Source organism: Mya arenaria, chromosome 4 (assembly GCF_026914265.1).
Source record: "Mya arenaria isolate MELC-2E11 chromosome 4, ASM2691426v1".
Taxonomy (NCBI): domain Eukaryota; kingdom Metazoa; phylum Mollusca; class Bivalvia; order Myida; family Myidae; genus Mya; species Mya arenaria.
Genome location: NC_069125.1, coordinates 60,273,401 through 60,293,053, shown reverse-complemented (window position 1 = coordinate 60,293,053; position 19,653 = coordinate 60,273,401). Strand labels below are relative to the sequence as shown.

The following is a 19,653-nucleotide window of genomic DNA, read 5'->3' as shown; positions in this document are numbered from 1 at the left end:
TTCAAATGTTTTTGTTTCAATTTGACTTTTTTTCTGTTTTAGTACTAGATCACTGTATAATTTAAAAATAGAATATGAACACATATAACAAAGCATGTATCAATGTTCATGATAGCATAATATTATTGCAGGTTAACAGATTTGTAACTTAATTTTGTTGATATAAATTGTTTTAGATACACAACCGTGGCTTTGCCCTTGAGATTGTGTCCGCCCTGCTTGCTACGCCTGAGCGGGCCCCAACTGAGGCAGTCGCCACAGAGATGAGGCCATATATTACCCACAAGTCCCTGCTGGGCATCCTGCTGGACAGGTGCTCTGACAAGGCTCCAACGTAAGTGATAGAATCATAGATATTCACACAATAGCAGTAGATCTTTGCACTAAACAATAGCTTATGCATAGTTCCATGTGTATTAGGAAAAATTGGTGTATCTAATGGAATTTCATCACTAGTCTTTAAGGATTTGATTAAATTAATTATCTAGATTCTGCAGATGATATGAGCATACATGACAATAAAGTGTTAAAATAACTGCTTCTTTTTCAGTGTGCGTGCTCGAGCAATCACATGTTTTAGTCAGTGTTTAATGTCGGGTGATGAGAGAATCGCAGGCACAGTGAGGGAGATAATGACACCCAAGTTTCAAACCCGCAATCCTGACCGCCCACAGAGGCTTATCATGACACCGGGAGCATCTATCAGGGGTTATACATTTGTACATAGGGGTTGATTATTAAAGGATTTTTTACTATGTAATAAAGTGTGGCAAGACATATGGAGCGTTTAAAACTAAGATACTGACAGCTGGAACCCCTTTACAAATGTTTATGTGCTCAAATATTGTCTTTGAAGTCTTAAATTTTGAAAAGCGTTTGTACGCGATTCAGAAATAGAATGTAGTATGATTGGTTGACCAACATTATCAAGTGATGCTACCAATGTAATCAATAAATGTTAAAATATCTGTCAGCTTATGTACTAGTCCTCATGGGCGAGGGTATATTGTATCTGGGTTGTTGTTTTTTTACTGTACTGGTATTGGTACACTCCCCACTACAACCAGGTATTTTTATGCTTAAATTGTACTTTTTTCTGCAATTTCGGTATCAAAGTGCTAAATAATTATAATATAAGTTTTTTTTATACATTACCATTATCTTTTTTGGCGCCAAACATGAGCATGGCCTTAATGTTTTATCAGCGCATATTTAATGAATCAAATGTATTTATTTATCAAACTAGGGCAGTTTTTAGTTCTGCTATAAATGTTAAATAAGTTTGAACATATTCATATTAAATAATGTCAAGTCATATTGCATTTTAAACTTGGTTTTATATACCATAAATTCTAAAGAAGAATACACAAGAGTGAACATGTTACCATTGAACCACTCATTTCCTCCCCCAGTTGCTGTAGACAGTGTGGTGTCCTCTGGAGAAGGTACAGAGATGACAATTGCCCAGCAGACGATAGAGGGAGCTTCAGGGGTGCTGGAGGGGCAGACAACAGCTGCTGACCAGATCACACCCCTTAACCGTGTACATCTAACCCCAGGATTTGATCCGAGTCAGTCTGAATGCCTTTATATTTAAAAAATGTTTTTCCTTTCCAAAAATGAAAAAAATGCTGAATAATTTAAGAATTAAGAAAAAAAAAGATGTTCGTTAAGTAGATTGCTATGGTTGTAGTTTAAGAATCTGAGCTGAATTTTATACATCTGTAATTGCTTTAAAACAACGTTAAAGTTGTACATATCTGTGTATCTGTAGATCTGTCCGACAGTGAGGGTGTGTTCTCCATGTTGAGACGTCGACTGAATGATGAGAGAGTGAATGTCCGCAAGGCCGCCCTACATGCTCTTGAGGCAGCTGTCAGGTTCCAGATGCCCAACTACACAGAACAGGTCCATAATGCTTGTTTGAATTATGCAATATACAATAGTCATGCAAAGTGTTCTTAATACATGGTGCAAACTTCTGATTTGCACTTTTGCTTGACTTGTTTGATAGTGCCATGCCATGCATTACTCAATTTTAAGGATGTTTTAAAATTAAATAATAGGTTCTTGTACAATGTAAATAGGTTTGCATTATTTTAACTTTCAAGGTTGTTATGTTGTGACCTATTGAACCTACCACATCTGCCACTTTTTTCCAGAACCTATCATGCCTGAAAGACCACTGTCGTGACCCCGGGTTGTCAGTGAGGAAACAAGCCCTTCAGTCCCTTACAGACCTATTAGCAGACTTCCCAACTGACATCATCATACAGACGTGAGTTGGATGGTTAATCATGTTATCAGTAAATGCAGAAATGCAGTATCCTGGATTATAACTGTATCTTTTACCTCTTATTAATCAAGTTGGGACTATTTTGAGGAAAAGCCAGTAGTGTGGAATAATTTAATACCTTTTATTGAGTTAGAATATTTTATTTTATTTTACCACCACCAGTCAATCATTTTGATGCACTGACTACATTATGTATGCCATTGGATATGGTTGGAGGGAGCTCTTGTAATAAAATGGGAAATCAGCCCTGTATGATTGTTGCAAATAATCATAGTAGACAGTTTGTTGTCCGGTTAGTTAGCACAGCGTTGTCTGGTTAGCGGTTATTACAACTTTCTTCACAATTGTTGTAAAATATATAATGTTTAACTTATAGTAGACAGTTTGCCTTGTTAAATAACTCTATTCACCAGTCTCGCGTTCTTTGTTCCAGCACATGGTTGGAGGGGGCCCTGCCTCTTGTGATAGACCGAGAATCCACCCTCTCCGAGAAATGTATGGAGACCTTGGAAGAAATTGTAATCTCAAACGTTGTCCTTGCTGTCAGGTATATCATGTGATTTAAATTGGAAAATGTAATTACACATGCTTAATACTTTAACATATAATTGAGTCATTGTGTTGTCTCGAAAGCCACGTATAGGTATTATTGTTGGCGTGAGTTATGAAGGGGCCTTTGTATAAACCTTGTGAAATTAGGATAAAACATGGTGCAAAGGGTTATTGGCATAATGTCTCAGTTGTTCAATCATGGTGTAAATCGCCTCGGTAACTGCAGAGTTATGTCCCATTTATGTTGAAAAATGGTAGTTTATGTGTTATCATCCAACCATATACAGTGTTATGGTCAAATTTGATAGTGTTGTAAATTGCATCGGAAACTCCAGAGTTAGGTATGTCCCTTTTACATTTTAATTCATCTGGCTTACTTAGTGTTTAAGGGTATAGTATTTAGTCAAAGTTTTCATTTTACTACAAAGTTTTCTCCTTGTTCATTAAAATTGGTATTACAATTGGTTTGACTATGATGGGCACTTCAAACAGGTGACCCATCCATTTCTGTAGTTGCAGAAAAATTGAAGCTGTTTTTGAAACTGAAACTACAGTCGAAACTCGTTATGTCAACTTTTTCGGGACCTAGTGAAAAAAGTCGAGATAACGAAAGTTCGACTCATCCAAATTACAAAAAAATATCAACAATCCCAACACGTGTGAGTTAGATTGATGTCCGATATTTACATCCACATTTGAACGGTCTTGGTACATATTTCCATCGTGAAAACAGAAACTTATTATTGAAAAATAAAGTGAAACAAAAAAAGAATTATTTGTGTCAAATTTATTTCCTTTACGTTTATGGATCACACAAAACATATATAAACCACAATCGCATACACTTGTACATTGTAAAAAAACGGTATAGCACATATGACAACAACTTTTATATAATAGCACATTCGTGTTTCGTTTATACACAGCAATATAGCACATTCTCAAAAAGCATTCAAGCACTATTATTTATTGGTCGACCAGAGCAGTGAAACTAACATTTGACATTATGAAGTTATTCTTTCTGTACCCATTCGGGATTGTTATCAAATCAATAAAATTTTCATGTTTTAAACAATACCAAAAAGAGCTTGAGCAATAAATGTCTCTTTAATCAAAAACATAAACAAACAACCTTAATTATTCGGACTTACCAATAACATTTTTGTATCCTCCAATTATGACAGTTTGTTATATTGACACGCACGATATTTTGCGTCATGCCGCAAACCGTCATGAATATTTTCACACCTACGATTCGATCTACAGTTCGACATAAAGAACATAGGAAATGTGTGAAATTCGACCACAGGGACTGAAAAACGAGGTCGACATAGCGAAAAAGTCGAGATAAAAAAATCGACACAAACAGATTTATTTTATATAGAATAAGAAGGAATAAAGTCAGGAACCGGAAGAAATTGCATTAAGTACCATTGAACTTTAAAGTAAAAGTATACATTTTCCAGGTCAAAGTCGGAGAGTCATACACTGGCATGGGAGTTGCTGAACATTATATCCAAGCCCCAGAGTGTGGATTTAAGGTACTGATATGATGGATAATCCAGATGTAGGTCTTTAAGAAATCAATATTTACACAAAAAGTATTTTAGTTACTGAAATAAATCTGAAATATAGCAAATGTGTATAATTTAACATGAAGAATTGAGAACATATGTTACTGAAATATCCCCTGACTTGCAGGAGGTATCTACAAAAAGCCTGTCACCACTGGTCACGGCAAGGGAAGATCAAACCTGGCCTCATTTCTGCCCTTGAGTCACACATCAACACTGACAACGATTCTGTAAGCCACATTCTCATTCCATACTTATTTAAGAAGACACATTGAGAATAAAATTTCTGTTTGAAAAGCATGCATACCTTGTTTTAAATAACATCATAGTTTATCTTTATATTAAGAGCTAAATAGCATTGTTTTTCATTGGATTTTATGATCTTAGAATTGATTGTCCAATGCACTAGATGAAGTAACTCAGTCCTGTTTAAGGATCCAATAATTGTTACATTGGTATTGAATACAACTAGGATCATTGAAGAGGTGTTTGAATCATTTTCATTTTATCTTTGCTCAATATACACTGTATGTTCTCCTTGTATAGGCTGCGTGGATGTTGTTGGCCCAGATAGCCCCAGCCGCTCCCAAGATTAAGCCAGCCTTCCTGCTGGACTACTGGTACAGTCACAGTGCAGGAAACTGTCCTGTTGAGGTGATGGAGCGTGTCCTTACTGTGATGAAGTCTGTGGCCAAACATCTGCCTACAGAGTCCAGGCTGATTGAGGACCTTAAGTCACGTCTGCTCAAGTTTGACTCTCAGCCAGAGCTTATTGCTATCACTGTTGCCACACTGTCTAAGGTAAAGTTTTTTATTGTAATGTATTCCAGTTTTGTTGTAAATACATAATCATGTTCATGTAGCTTTATAAATGTTATTTTCTTTGCTCAAATCCTTGAGCTTTTGTTCTGAACTGTTTTGCTGTTTTTATCAATATGATTATATATCTTTGTGAAGCTGAGTTTTGTTTATAACTGGAACAGATTAATATTGCCACTTGAATTATATTTATTCCAGTTATGCAGTGTGAAGTCTAGTGAGTCTGGTAACAACTCCTTGGAGACAGAATGGGCCACAGAACTGTTGACGGCCTGTGACAAGTTCCTGTCCAAAGTTGTCCTACAGATTGATGGTACATAAGCTAGTAGAAAAGTGATGCCTGTGTAACCAATTTGAATTCCTATCTTTAAGAATCTACCTTACACATTTTCATACCCAACAGTTAAACCCTGGTTTAATAGTTTGTGGATTAAGAGGTTATATATGTTTTATATCCCCCGCCTTGAAAAGGTGAGGGGATATAGTAATGGTAGGCGCGATTCTGTGCGTGTGTGCGTCAGTCCGTCCCACATTCCATTCATTTCTTTGCATCTCCTCTTACATTTCTCATGCGATTTCTACCAAACTTTCACAGATTGATGATCATTAAGAGAAGCAGCGCATATTGTCGGGCTTATCTGATTTGACCATTTTTGAAAGAGTTATTGCCCTTTGCTTATTTTACATTTAAAATTGGTTTCTTCGCAACTCCTCTTATGGTTTTTATGCGATTTCTACCAAACTTTCACAGATTGATGATCATAAAGTGAAGCAGCGCATATTGTCGGGCTTTCCCGATTCGATCATTTTTGAAAGAGTTATTGCCCTTTGCTTATTTTACATTCAAAATTGGTTTCTTCGCAACTCTTCTTATGTTTTTCATGCGATATCTACCAAACTTTCACAGATTGATGATCATAAAGTGAAGCAGCGCATATTGTCGGGCTTTCCCGATTCAACCATTTTTGAAAGAGTTATTGCCCTTTGCTTATTTTACATTTAAAATTGGTTTCTTCGCAACTCCTCTTACGTTTTACATGCCATTTCTACCTAACTTTCACAGATTGATGATCATAAAGTGACGCAACGCATATAGTCGGGCTTTCCCGATTCAACCATTTTTTAAATAGTTATTGCCCTTTGCTTATTTTACATTTAAAATTGGTTTCTTCGCAACTCCTCTTACGTTTTTCATGCGATTTCTACCAAAGTTTAACAGATTGATGATCATAAATTGACGCAGCGCATATCATCAGGCTTTCGTGATTCCGCCTTTTTTGGAAGAGTTATTGCCCTTTTTTTACATTTAAAATTAGTTTCATCGCAACTCCTCTTACGTTTATCATGCAAAAAATGGGAATATAGCTGTCTGTGACCTCTCTTTCTCAGTCTTACATTGTATGAACCTATTGCAGGTGTGAGTCATAATGAAGACCAGATTGTGTGTTACCTTTTCACATTGGGTGAGGTTGTCCAGCTGTGCCCAGGCCGGGTCCCCAAGCGGGTCTTTCTCCTTGTCCAGAGCATGATAGCAGCCCCCTGTATTACGCCCCTGCCTCCCAGCCAAGCCCACTCTGGGTCCTCAGATGTGCTAAGCAGCAGTCATGGCTCTGTTGAGACCCAGGGGACACAGTTCACCCAGGGAACGCAGCCCCTTACACAGTTCAGAGGCTCGCAGATGTCCAACAGGGTCAGAGCTTTCGCCTTCATCACTCTGGGTATGTCTTCCTTGGGAACAAAATGAGGGGGTATTTGCATTACATATTTTGTAGAAGATATTGTATAATCATGTATATTGGCAATGTTTCACTAATTAGTTTTAATTTTCAATGTGAGCTGTCTTTCTTCAAAGGACCAGATATAATCTTTAGCTTTGTTTTGAAATAAATTTATCTTAAACTATTGGTTTGCAAAAAGAATTACAAGTTTGAGTATGTTCGCTTTATGACAAAAACTTTTACTTTTGTATAGTATGATTTTTATTTCACTTCCTTACCCCAGGCAAACTGTGTCTGCAGCATGAGGGCCTGGCCAAGAAATGTATAGCCGCTCTCGCGCGGGAGTTGGAGGTGGCCACCGACCCAGCCATACGGAACAATGTTATGATTGTCATGTGTGACCTTTGTGTCCGGTAAGGGCCCACATAGGCAGGGAGATATTGGCAAGCTCTAAAGAATTTAACAGTTCAGAGGTTGTGGGCTTGTTCTTATTGCACATTTATACATTTGTTGGATGAGTTTTCTATCGTCAGATTTCTCTCTGTTTGATTCCTATCTTCTTGCTATTGAAAGAAACATATAACAAATGATCTGTTTATTATAACAGGTATACAACTACAGCAAACAACTACATCATCAACATTGCATCATGCCTAAAGGATGGAAGTCGTCTGGTCCGAAAGCAGACGTTGACATTGATAACACGTCTGCTACAGGAGGACTTCCTAAAGTGGAAGGGGGCACTCTTCTTCAGGTTCATCTCCACTCTCCTGGATGAGAGTCAGGAGATTAGCAAGTTTGGTATGTTTTTACACTATGATTGGATTAACACGACACCATGTAACCAAGGAATTATGACATCATAAGTATTTCCTATTCTGTTAAACAAATGTTTGTTCTTGTCTTTAACTATAAAAACAATGGCAAAGAAAGTTTGATTTATTTTAAATTATGTCAAATTAATACTGAAATATAAATGTTAGAAAGAATCACATTTGTTTTTTGTGTTCATTGAATACAGCATGCTTGAATATTCCCAAAGCGTGCGTTCCGGATTTGCAAGCCTACCCTCCAGTGTTTATGAAGCATAATCACAAGCACAAATGTGATGAATCCTTAATTAACCACCTAGCCTGTATTGAGCAATTGCAAATTAATCAAAGATTTATAAAGGTATTTGTATAACATAGAATTATCTTTCAGCATACAAAACATTTGCTTTAATGTTATTTTCTTACTTCTAGCGGAGTTTTGCCTGGTGCACATGCTGATCCAGAGACACCCTACCATGTTCTTCCAGCACTTCCTTGAGTGTGTGTTCCACTTTAATGACTACAACCGTCATTCCGGTATAAGCACTTTTATTTTGTTTTTCGAAACAATTTTTTTATTAAGTTTAAGTCTAAGTGTAGTTGTAGCATTGAGTGTCATGCAAAAAATGAAATATTGTCCATGACTTGAAAACCTTTAATCATTTTTTGTGCAACTTGGTGCACATGAATACAATAACAATGAACATATTTGTAGCAAGTCCCAGCCCTTTGTGTAAATGTGATGTTCCTTGGTCAACAAGATTCGGCATCTGCTGTGATGCTCTTGTGAGTTATAAAAATGTTGAAAATGAAATTGATGTCTGTAACATGTTACTGACAGATGTGACTGCTGCTGAAGCTCTTATTTTTGGATGTTCAAAATGTCTGACATTTATGTTTAAATACAAATACAGAAACCAAAGAATCTTATTTTCAGTGTACAACAAATTTCAGCAAACAGAAAGAGATAGAGAACTGTTCTCCCTGAAAGGGGAAAAACATGTCAAGTAAGTGAAATGATTTTTTCACATGTACCAGTAGACAAGATTTTAGCTCAGCGATGAGATATAGTGGTTGGTGGGTTGTCCGTCGTCTGTATTCAACAATTGCTTCAACTAACACTTCATATACTACTTGATTATACTCCACCAAACTTCACAGGAACCATTCTTGGGTTGTGGTCTTTCAAAATTTGTTTAAAGAAATATCATCCACTGAAAACTGGTTGCCATGACAAATGAAAGGAAGAACTTCAAAAATCTTCACCAAAACTACAAGGACCAGAGCTTAGATATTAATTTTGTCATGTTGCATTGTCTAGTAGTCCTCAACCAAGATTTTTCAAAAGATGTGCCACGGTTCAAAATTGGCCCTGCACTTGGGGGGTCACTAGTTTAACATGTATTACGTAAGGAAAATATTTTTAAAAAACAGGTAAGATTATAAGTATGTAGCATTGTCTGGTGGTCCTCCTTTTTTTTGCCTCTGAGTTTTTTTTTAATGTAGTTTGATATTGGGGAAACCTTTCAAAAAAAGCAATGCTGAGAGATTAGTTATTTGGCTCGTAGCATCTTTCTGTGGTCCTATTCAAAGTATGTTCAATGTGTGACCCTGCGGTCAAAATTGGCCCAACCCAGATGCTTACTTGTTTCACATAGATTTATATGAAGAAAATATTTACAAGTGACAGCTCTTGATATAAAAGTTTCTCTGACATCACTCGTGGTTCATTATAAATTTTGATTATTTATCACATTGAAATAAGGTGAAAATAGATGCTCCTGTTACCGAAGCGTTTGTGGCATCTGCCCTGTATTTTAGATCTTAAATATAGATTCTTGAATATATCCGTATTAAGCATCTTTCTTGTGTTTCAAATCTTGCAAGCGGCTGCATTTAACCAATGCCCTGTGTTTCAGATCATGAAGCTGCTGTATTTTGCCCCTGCCCTGTGTGTAAAATAATATATGGGGCTGTATTTGACACTTGCCCTGTTTTTTTAGATCTCATAAGTGGCAGTATTTAGTACCTGCCCTCTGTTTAAGATCTTATATGCACCTGTATTTAGCATCTGCCTTGGGGTTTTTCAGATCTCGTATGAGGTTGTACCAGTTCATGATGGAGCAGATGTCAGACGACCATAGGTTCCAAATGCAGGGAAAACTTGTACAGGAGGTAGGAACATATCAACCACAAGTCTGACATTTAATCTATCGAGTATTGATAGAACATGAAGTACAGTGAAAACTCACTAAACCGGACAAGGTCCGGACCCGGGAAAATTTCCGGTTTAGTGAGGATTCCGGTTTAGTGAGGATTTGATGTACGGAGTTAGTTTACTCAAAATATTAACTGAGTTAACCTTAAGGGAAGTTGAAAATTGGAATAAAATAAAAACACACAAAGATAACATTTATTTTACATCAATGATGGTTCAAGTAACTTGAAATAATGCATAGAATATACATGTATATTCATTTATATATCAATGTACATTACAGATACAGTTTATATCATTGTACATGTACATTGTACATGTATCTTTACGCTTCTAGTGTGATACATAATGTTCATAATATCGCCCACTGTTGATTTCCCGATGCCAAAGCGCTCAGCTGAGAATCTGAAATAAATCGAATGAAACATTTTAATGCAGTGTAAAAGCGAAATTTAAACTGAAATTGAAAATAAACTGCAAATTCAAAGAGTTCATACAGTAAACATACCTTGATTGTAGGCTTAGGGATTTTCTCAGAATCTCTAATGAGATTCATTTTGTCCTCTAGGGACAGTTCAATTCTTCGACGTTTAGACGGAGGTTGAGACATGATTAAAGCACATGCAAAAGTGATAAACATAATTCTGCGTTTTTATAATCATCTTTTTTCCGAGTCTAAAAAAATAAAACAACTCGCGTAATTTAATGCTTGTTAAGTATGTTTGATAGTTTAATTAACGCACCGCTCTAATTTGATTCACTCAAAGAAGTCTTTAGATAAAACAACCTTCCAAAATGATCACTTAATAACCGTTTCTAGTTCTTTATTTTCTACAACAAACAAATTAATGTCTCAATCAATTTTTCTTTTCACAAGTTTGATTAACGTTTGATTATCGCGCGGCAGTCAATCCACAGCGGAATCATCATTATCGATTATCGAGTTATCACAACATCAAAGGTGCAATATTTAATGACGCACCGGCTGTCAAAGTGACGCATTCCTAATACACAAAATCATTTTGACATGTTTGAACAAATAAACGTCCGGTTTTGCGAGGTAAAATTACGTTGACAACTAACAAATTTTCTCGATTTTTTGTCCTGTATCCGGAATTCCGAGGTTCCGGTTTTGTGGGGATTATTTTACATTGAAAAGTATAAGGGAAAAATCGGGACTCTGAAAAAAGTCCGGTATCCCGAGGATTCCGGTTTTGTGGAGATCCGGTTTAGCGAGGTTCCACTGTATCAGGTCATTTAGCAGAAAAGGGTTTATTGTATGATTCTAGAGAAATAAATTACTGTAAAAAAGATATAATAATGATATCTGTAGTACTGTAAATGTATAATTGTATCATTAATATAAAAAAAATCTGTTTGAACAAATGAAATGTAAACCTTTTGTGGTAGTTATATCTTGTCCTATGTTTAAACAGGTGCTAGGAGGAGTAGTAGACAACCTGCTACCTATCAACGATGACAGCCGAGACCTGATCAAAGATACACTTGCCATACTCAGCTCCAAGGTAGGAAGTTATCAATACCCAGAACTTTTAATTTACTTTATTAAACAGCTAAAAAAACATAGTTGAATGATAATGATTCAATAATCAGTGTGGCACATGTTTTCATTTGGCAGTCATACACTAATTAACATGTAGTCTATTGCTTGTAATTTATATTGACATAGTGTTTACACTGGAACCTTGTACATACATGTAGTTACATGTATTTCAGGAGATCAAGCTCTCGTCCCTGAAGGTGAGACCTGCAGAGGAAATGGCCTTAGACGAACAGGAAATGGCTGCTGTTGTCATGGCAACAGCAAAGAAAACACTCATCACACAGGTAACGCAATTCTATGTGAACTATTCACCATTGAGTATTTACAATTCTAGAAGTAGACTTTTACTTCTAATTAATTAAAATGTATCGTTTTACCCATCTGCTTGGATTTTAATATTTGTATTTATTCATAGAAAGATCTGTTTACTTGCAGGTTGTGAAAAGAAATGTGATAGAGAACATCGTTCCTGTAGTTGTTGCAGTTAAACACTTGGTAAGAATGTTCACAGTAAAAGCTGAGATTCTTAAAATGATCACAGTTGAGGTTCTTAAAATGTTCACCGGAAGGGCTCAGATTCTAAAATGTTCACAGAAAGGGCTCAGATTCTAATATGTTCACAGAAAGGGCTCAGATTCTAAAATGTTCTCAGAAAGGGCTCAAATTCTAAAATGTTTTCAGTAAGGGCTCAGAATCTTAATACTCAGGGGCCGATTTCTCAAAACTTCTTAGTCTGTTATGACACAATTAAGCTAAGCTCACTATTTTTGTTCCTCTATAAATTGTGAAATAGTAACTTTTTTGTAATTTGTTTGACTGTTTATTGAAGATATCTGTCTGATAATGAAGAAAAATTAAGTTCTATTTATCAATATCAGGTTAAAGTAAGAAATTTTGCTTAAACTGAATAAGCTTCGAGAAATCTGGGCCAGATTCTTAACATGTTCACAGAAATGGCTCAGATTCTTAAAAAAATTCACATAAAGAGTTCTTAAACTTTATGAAAGTCTAGGGTATGTCCAGTGACTTGTATGTAATCTTTACTTATCGGTGCATGTTTTGTAGTGTCGGTATAACTGTTATCATTATAACACATCATCAAGCCCTCTGTTAATGTGTAATTTACGTGGTCGTTTCTTGGGTTACAGTTGGAGAAGCAGCGGTCACCTCTTCTTAAGGAGCTGCTCACCTATCTGAGAGAACTTATGAAAGACTATAAGGAAGAGGTTAAAGGTCAGTGTGGGTCATCAGAACAGTCTATTTAACTCAAAAGGATTTAATCAATAACTGAAATCTACATTTTATTTAAAGCAGGTTAAGTTTTAAGTCACCTTCTTCTCATTTAACAACCCATATTTTTAACATCTGCAGTGATTGTTCTTGTGTCAATTTACTGCCTTGCAAACTTTGTTTCCCTTGGTATAAAAGTGTCAATTTCCTCCCAACCCATAATTTCTTTATGAGATGGTATCTTTCAAAAAATTAAAATAACAACTGTTTCTTAAATAACAATCAAGACTTCCTCTAACACAGTGTATAATATATATATATATATATATATATATATATATATATAAAGATCAAAAAGGTATATTAACTTGCTATTATTTATATAATTTATTAGGCATTGTTTAGTATTTCCCAATATTTGGATTTTTCCCCAATTAAAAAGGCAAAGGCAGTGGAAAAATCCCCCCCCCGCCTTCCTTCCCCCAAAAAATCTTATAAGGGCAATTTAACTGTCCATTAATTAGATGGTCATTCTAACATACTTCAGGGGTCAACTTTCATTTTAAGCACAATCTCTTTTTGGGGAAAGCCATTCCAACTAATTTTTAGAAGAGCATAATACTGAAAACAATACATAGATACTTATTTTCTGTTGCAGAGATCCTGTCAGCTGACCGTCAGCTGGCCACAGAGATAGAGTATGACTTGCGTAGGTTTGAGGAGGAGCAGGCTGCCACATCCCGACCCCCCACAGCTCCGTCTAGTAGACAGGTGAGGATATTTTCAAAAGTGTTAAATAATTTTACACACAAAATTTGCACATGTACATGTAATAAATATTCAGCTGAATTTTTCATCGAAAATTTCCATGCCATTGAATAGTAAAAACCGGGCGGGAGGGCATTTGGTTTTCGTTAATATGTAAGCGTTATAAGTTATTTTTCTTGTATAAAAATGTCACTAGGTCAAATATTAAGACAAGATTTTGTGTTAAAGTTTCCTATTCCTTTCACAAGTTCATCAGTCAAAATCTAGGTCGGACCAGTCTGAATATTGGTTAGCAGCAGAATTTAATTTAGTCTTATTTAACTAATCTTAACAGGGAAGTCCACAGGTTATGCTGAAGAGCCCTGTGGTAGGGCAGGCAGCGGGGATCACATCACCCCAGCCACCTGGGTCGCCTAAGACACCTGCACTGAGAGGGAGGGGTACTCCAGGGTCCAGGGCAAACACCCCAGTGGCTAACAAGGGAACACCACCAGTGTTAAGGATTATAACTCCAAAGGGCGCAGTATCTAGGTAAAAGCATTGGTCAATATTGGTTTGCTTCTCAACTATACAATACGAGCTATGACCAAGTCTTGATTCTTTTGCACTCAGTTTTGGTATAAGTAATTGTTATTAATTTGAAGTAATCAACATGAACAGAGAGTAAAGTTAAGACTTAAGTACAGGTTTAAACTCTAACAAGTAGAGAATAAGAGTACATTTACATATTATTTGAATATCACCTGTATACGGTAATCATAAGTCATTTATTAGCGAGTATGTAATAAGCTCACTACAATTGTTTTTCAGGCCTCCTCCACTCTCTACTGTTGCCCTGCTGAACTCGGCCCGCAGAGCAATGCCCCCTCCTGACCCACAAACACCCAAACAGGTAACAAAATGTTTTTCTTCTCATAATAAAGTCATTATTATTCCCTGTATGCAGGTACTTTTAAGATTGATAAGTTTAATTAGGGATAACTGAATAATATTCCTGTACTAAATTAACTTCAAAGACTTATATTTGCCATCATATTTTGACAGAAGTCCCCCCAACCTAGGGAAAAGACTCCACAAGTGGCAGGAAAAGTAAGCCGTGCCATCAGCACCCCTTCTGTTGCTATGAGCAACATCACATTCCATGGTGATGCCAATGTAACATTTATGCCGCCATCACCGATTGCAGAGGATCACTCGAGTGAACATGTTTATGATGAATCATCATGTAAGTTACTTTTGAAAGGCAAAATGTAGTATTGCATATTTTAGGCATGTTTCAAGTTGTTCAATGATGACAATAATTGTGAATGGCTTTTACATTGACGGTGATCAGTTGTCACCACCAACTTTCAATTCCTTTTCCAGGGTTGCTACCGGTATTCAGTATTTCACCAATGTTGAGAGTGGATACCAAATTAATTGATTTTTTTACTGGTTTAGTACTTGTGACTGGTTGATATATGTGTATGTATCATGTGACCATTTTAGTAGGGATATGAAGATAAAACAGCAGTTTGTTAATTAAGTTTCTTATTTTCTTTCAGTAGGAATATCGGGTGCGGAGACGGAGGAAGAGGCAGAAAATGTTCTCATTCTGCAGTCGCCTATGGCAAAGTAAGTCATCACCATTACCTTGAGTTGTAAAACTCTCCCAGAACTATTGTTGAATATTTCTCACAATTTGATAAGGTCTAGATATGCCTGCATGTAGAACTAGATGAAATTTTCATGTGGCTAATTAGTATACACACAGTATTATATTTATAGGCTCTGTCCCTTGTGATATAACACTTTGCTATAAATATACATCAACAATTTCAGGTCGTCAAAGCCAAGAATGTGGAATGTAACTTCTCCTGTAAGTATACTGTTTACATGTATGTAACTTCTCCTGTAAGTATACTGTTTACATGTGGAATGTAACTTCTCCTGTAAGTATACTGTTTACATGTGGAATGTAACTTCTCCTGTAAGTATACTGTTTACATGTGGAATGTAACTTCTCCTGTAAGTATACTGTTTACATGTGGAATGTAACTTCTCCTGTAAGTATACTGTTTACATGTGGAATGTAACTTCTCCTGTAAGTATACTGTTTACATGTGGAATGTAACTTCTCCTGTAAGTATACTGTTTACATGTATGTGGCTAATGTCTCATCCGTATTTTTCCTTGTTAAAGCGCATGCCCTAAAAAGTTTGCAGGTGCTCTTTTCCTTTTCAAAGATTCAAGGAAAAAAACTTCTTGACTTCTTGATGACACCAAAAGGCCATGCCAGAATGATTTCTATTTTTTACATCATCGAGCAAGTCGATTTCCAGCCTTCAAATAAAAGCAAGTTAAGCAAAAAAAGAAAAAGTTCTTGGGGCTTATTATTATGCCTTATTATTTGAAGATAAGGAGATCAATCAAGAAATATATCGAACCTGCAAGAGGTTTTTTTGTGATTTTCATTGGAAGATCTGCTATAATGGTCTTGGTGTACACATGCGTTGCAAGGAATGAGATTCGTCTTTCTATGGCAAAGATCGTTCAGGGTAGTTGGTATAACATCACTAAAACTAAGAAGTTTGTATTGTAGGCACCAAAAAATCTCAAAAAGATAATAGAAGCAGGAGAAGAGGAAGCAGTTATGCCATTGGCTGAGATCCAGAATGTGTCGGCCAATCAGAGTGAAGATGACATGGAAACAGAACAGTTAATGACAAGGAGTAGTAAAGGTGCTCTTAGGACAAAACAAAAAGCTCCTCAAGATAAAAGGACAACCAGGAAGAAAGCTGCAAAACACCAACATTAGGATCAACTAAAATGTGTGTATCTGTGATCTATCTGTGTTTTGCGATGCATGTTTTTGTCTGCTTGTTCGGGTTTGAAAGTGCCAAATTTACAGCTTTGAATACATGAATATGTTCCTTATTCTTAGTATTGTATACAATTGAAACTTGTCCATTATATCTTGAAGGTTTGTTGCATCTATTAATCTGTAAATATTACAATTAATTTACTGTAATGAGACTCTTGTGGCCAGTGAATTGCGTACAGATAGCCGATTTCTTATTAGAGAAATGTTTTGTTTGGAATGAACAGTTTTTTTATACTTTATAGCCAGGATGTTAATGATATTGATATATATATAGGGATGCAAACAAAAGTCGAAATTGATTTTCAAATATTAGGTAATTCCTTTGATCGAATATTTAAATACCAAAATGAATCTTTTAAAAGTTTTAATAAACTATTATTACTTGCTCTAGTAATAGCCGGAGCCTTTTTACTCTTCTTTGTCGTAGCCGTTACCCGTGACAGACCCTGATTTTTCTCCCCAAATTAGCTTCTGAAGTTCAGAATTTTCAGAAGAAAAAAAAAAGCAATACATTTTGAACAAACAAAAAACAAAATCGAATTATTTCAATTCCTGTAAACAATGCGAAATCAGATCGGTGAAAAGCGTAAATTCCTGGTTGAATGACAGTATGTGCTAACAGGCTTGCAGCCTCGTTCTGGGATTGATATATATATGTACTTTGGAAAATTCAAATCAACTTTGGAACTAGTAAAATAATAAAACGAAAACCAACATGAATTTAGACCCATCACAATACAGGAAATATATCCCAACTTAACAGTTACATTTCAAAGCAAATATTTCATGTACGTTGTAAAATCATGGAAAACAGTTTATAGCACATAACTAGCAGATTTCATTCATATCATCATGGCTATTGGTGGGAAGGCCTTGGCATGATCATTTAAATGCAATGAAAATAATTGGATTTGTTTGATGTCACTTGTCTTATAGCCAGTTATTGTAAAATTAGGGGGACCGTTTTTAGTATCCAATGATATGACACGTTAGTGGATTGTCATCAAGTTCAAGCTTCTGGCATAAGTGGCCAATTGTTATAAAAACAAGACAAACTTCATACACAACAACACAGTTATAGCCAAAAGGCTTATTATTCTATCTCTTTAACGAAAAAAAAACTCGAATATTTGAATACTGATTTTCACATTTGAATACCAAACATTCTATCGAATATTTGAACATTTGTTTGCATCCCTAATATATGTATATAAATGGCTTTTTGTACCAAATGAGCTATAGTACTTTCATGTAGTATACATGTACCGGTATACTTTTGTATTTTCTAGCTTGTAAACATTATTAATGCTTTATGCATCTGCTGGAACTTATATCACTTTGATGCACATGTACGTATATATATGAAAGAATAAATGGTTTTTAAGAGTGGTTTCGCTTCTATTACTCTTTCCAGTGAACATAATGATGCTGTTTTACGCACCATATTAAGCTTGTTGCCCCAATGGCTTTCTTGGAGATGATTTATTGTACACTGCAGGATGATTACCATTTGCTCTTGCCAGCTGTCACTTCAATCATTCTTGTATGTCATCTGATAGAATCGTCCAACATATTTGACCAAGTCATATGCCCTTACCTAATAATTGCTTGGGAAAGGTTTTCATGCCAAGGATGTTTTTAAATCACTGCATCTGCTGAATACCACTTAAGAAGAGGTAACATTCAACAAGACATCTCCCGCTTTAATAATTATACCCCCACAAACGAAGTTTGGGGGGGTATATAGGAGTGAGCTTGTCGGTCTGTCTGTCGGTCGGTCTGTCGGTTTTCATGGTTTCCGGACGATAACTCATGAAAGGCTAGACAGATTTGAAAAAATTTTGGTACACAGATGTAACATCAGAAGATACAGGTCAAGTTCGATATTGGGGCTGGTGGGGCCAAGGTCAAGGTCACTGTTACTAAAAATAGAAAAACGGTTTCCGGACGATAACTCATGAAAGGCTTGACAGATTTGAACAATTTTTGGTACACAGGTGTAACATCAGAAGATACAGGTCAAGTTCGATATTGGGGCTGGTGGGGCCAAGGTCAAGGTCATTGTTACTAAAAATAGAAAAACGGTTTCCGGACGATAACTCATGAAAGGCTTGACAGATTTGAACAATTTTTGGTACACAGGTGTAACATCAGAAGATACAGGTCATGTTTGATATTGGGGCTGGTAAGGCCAAGGTCAAGGTCACTGTTACTAAAAATAGAAAAACGGTTTCCGGGCGATAACTCATGAAAGGCTAGACATTGAACAATTTTTGGTACACAGGTGTAACATCAGAAGATACAGGTCAAGTTCGATATTGAGGCTGGTGGGGCCAAGGTCAAGGTCATTGTTACTAAAAATAGAAAAACGGTTTCCGGACGATAACTCATGAAAGGCTTGCCAGAATTAAACAATTTTTGGTACACAGGTGTAACATCAGAAGATACAGGTCAAGTTCGATATTGGGGCTGGTGGGGTCAAGGTCACTGTTACTTAAAATAGAAAAACGGTTTCCGGACGATAACTCATGAAAGGCTAGACAGATTTCAACAATTTCTGGTACACAGGTGTAACATCAGAAGATACAGTTTGGTACACAGGTGTAACATCAGAAGATATAGGTCATGTTTGATATTGGGGCTGGTGGGGCCAAGGTCAAGGTCACTTACTAAAAATAGAAAAAAGGTTTCAGGACGATAACTCATGAAAGGCTTGACAGATTTGAACAATTTTTGGTACACAGGTGTAACATCAGAAGATACAGATCAAGTTCGATATTGGGGCTGGTGGGGCCAAAGTCAAGGTCACTGTTACTAAAAATAGAAAAACGGTTTCCGGACGATAAATCATGAAAGGCTTGACAGATTTGAACAATTTTTGGTACACAGGTGTAACATCAGAAGATACAGGTCAAGTTCGATATTGGGGCTGGTGGGGCCAAGGTCAAGGTCACTGTTACTAAAAATAGAAAAACGGTTTTCGGACGATAACTCATGAAAGGCTTGACAGATTTGAACAATTTTTGGTACACAGGTGTAACATCAGAAGATACAGGTCAAGTTCGATATTGGGGCTGGTGGGGCCAAGGTCAAGGTCACTGTTACTAAAAAAAAACGGTTTCCGGACGATAACTCATGAAAGGCTAGTTTTTCTTGTCAGCAGTGTAACTTCTAAATTACTCAACAGATTTAAATAAAACAATACATGCATGATAAAAGAAGATGCAGTGTGCAGTAAC

The 19,653-nt window shown here is 36.3% G+C and overlaps 1 protein-coding gene across 1 annotated transcript in view; it reads left to right on the top strand.

Moving 5' to 3' along the window:
- Nucleotides 1-17,803, top strand: part of LOC128230006 (condensin-2 complex subunit D3-like) — a 36,275-nt gene extending 18,472 nt beyond the window's left edge. Inside the window, exons 12-38 of the mRNA XM_052941978.1 lie at nt 177-334; nt 551-708; nt 1,413-1,571; nt 1,775-1,908; nt 2,163-2,278; nt 2,730-2,843; nt 4,315-4,389; nt 4,550-4,652; nt 4,969-5,223; nt 5,440-5,554; nt 6,657-6,959; nt 7,243-7,372; nt 7,567-7,760; nt 8,204-8,308; nt 8,709-8,778; nt 9,862-9,946; nt 11,426-11,515; nt 11,727-11,837; nt 11,989-12,048; nt 12,702-12,786; nt 13,442-13,554; nt 13,886-14,082; nt 14,362-14,443; nt 14,596-14,776; nt 15,096-15,165; nt 15,373-15,409; nt 16,133-17,803. Coding sequence (XP_052797938.1) covers nt 177-334; nt 551-708; nt 1,413-1,571; nt 1,775-1,908; nt 2,163-2,278; nt 2,730-2,843; nt 4,315-4,389; nt 4,550-4,652; nt 4,969-5,223; nt 5,440-5,554; nt 6,657-6,959; nt 7,243-7,372; nt 7,567-7,760; nt 8,204-8,308; nt 8,709-8,778; nt 9,862-9,946; nt 11,426-11,515; nt 11,727-11,837; nt 11,989-12,048; nt 12,702-12,786; nt 13,442-13,554; nt 13,886-14,082; nt 14,362-14,443; nt 14,596-14,776; nt 15,096-15,165; nt 15,373-15,409; nt 16,133-16,348 — 3,516 coding nt within the window. The 3' untranslated portion in view covers nt 16,349-17,803. The remainder of the gene's footprint in view (nt 1-176; nt 335-550; nt 709-1,412; nt 1,572-1,774; nt 1,909-2,162; nt 2,279-2,729; nt 2,844-4,314; nt 4,390-4,549; nt 4,653-4,968; nt 5,224-5,439; nt 5,555-6,656; nt 6,960-7,242; nt 7,373-7,566; nt 7,761-8,203; nt 8,309-8,708; nt 8,779-9,861; nt 9,947-11,425; nt 11,516-11,726; nt 11,838-11,988; nt 12,049-12,701; nt 12,787-13,441; nt 13,555-13,885; nt 14,083-14,361; nt 14,444-14,595; nt 14,777-15,095; nt 15,166-15,372; nt 15,410-16,132) is intronic.
- The last annotated feature ends 1,850 nt before the right edge of the window (nt 17,804-19,653 follow it).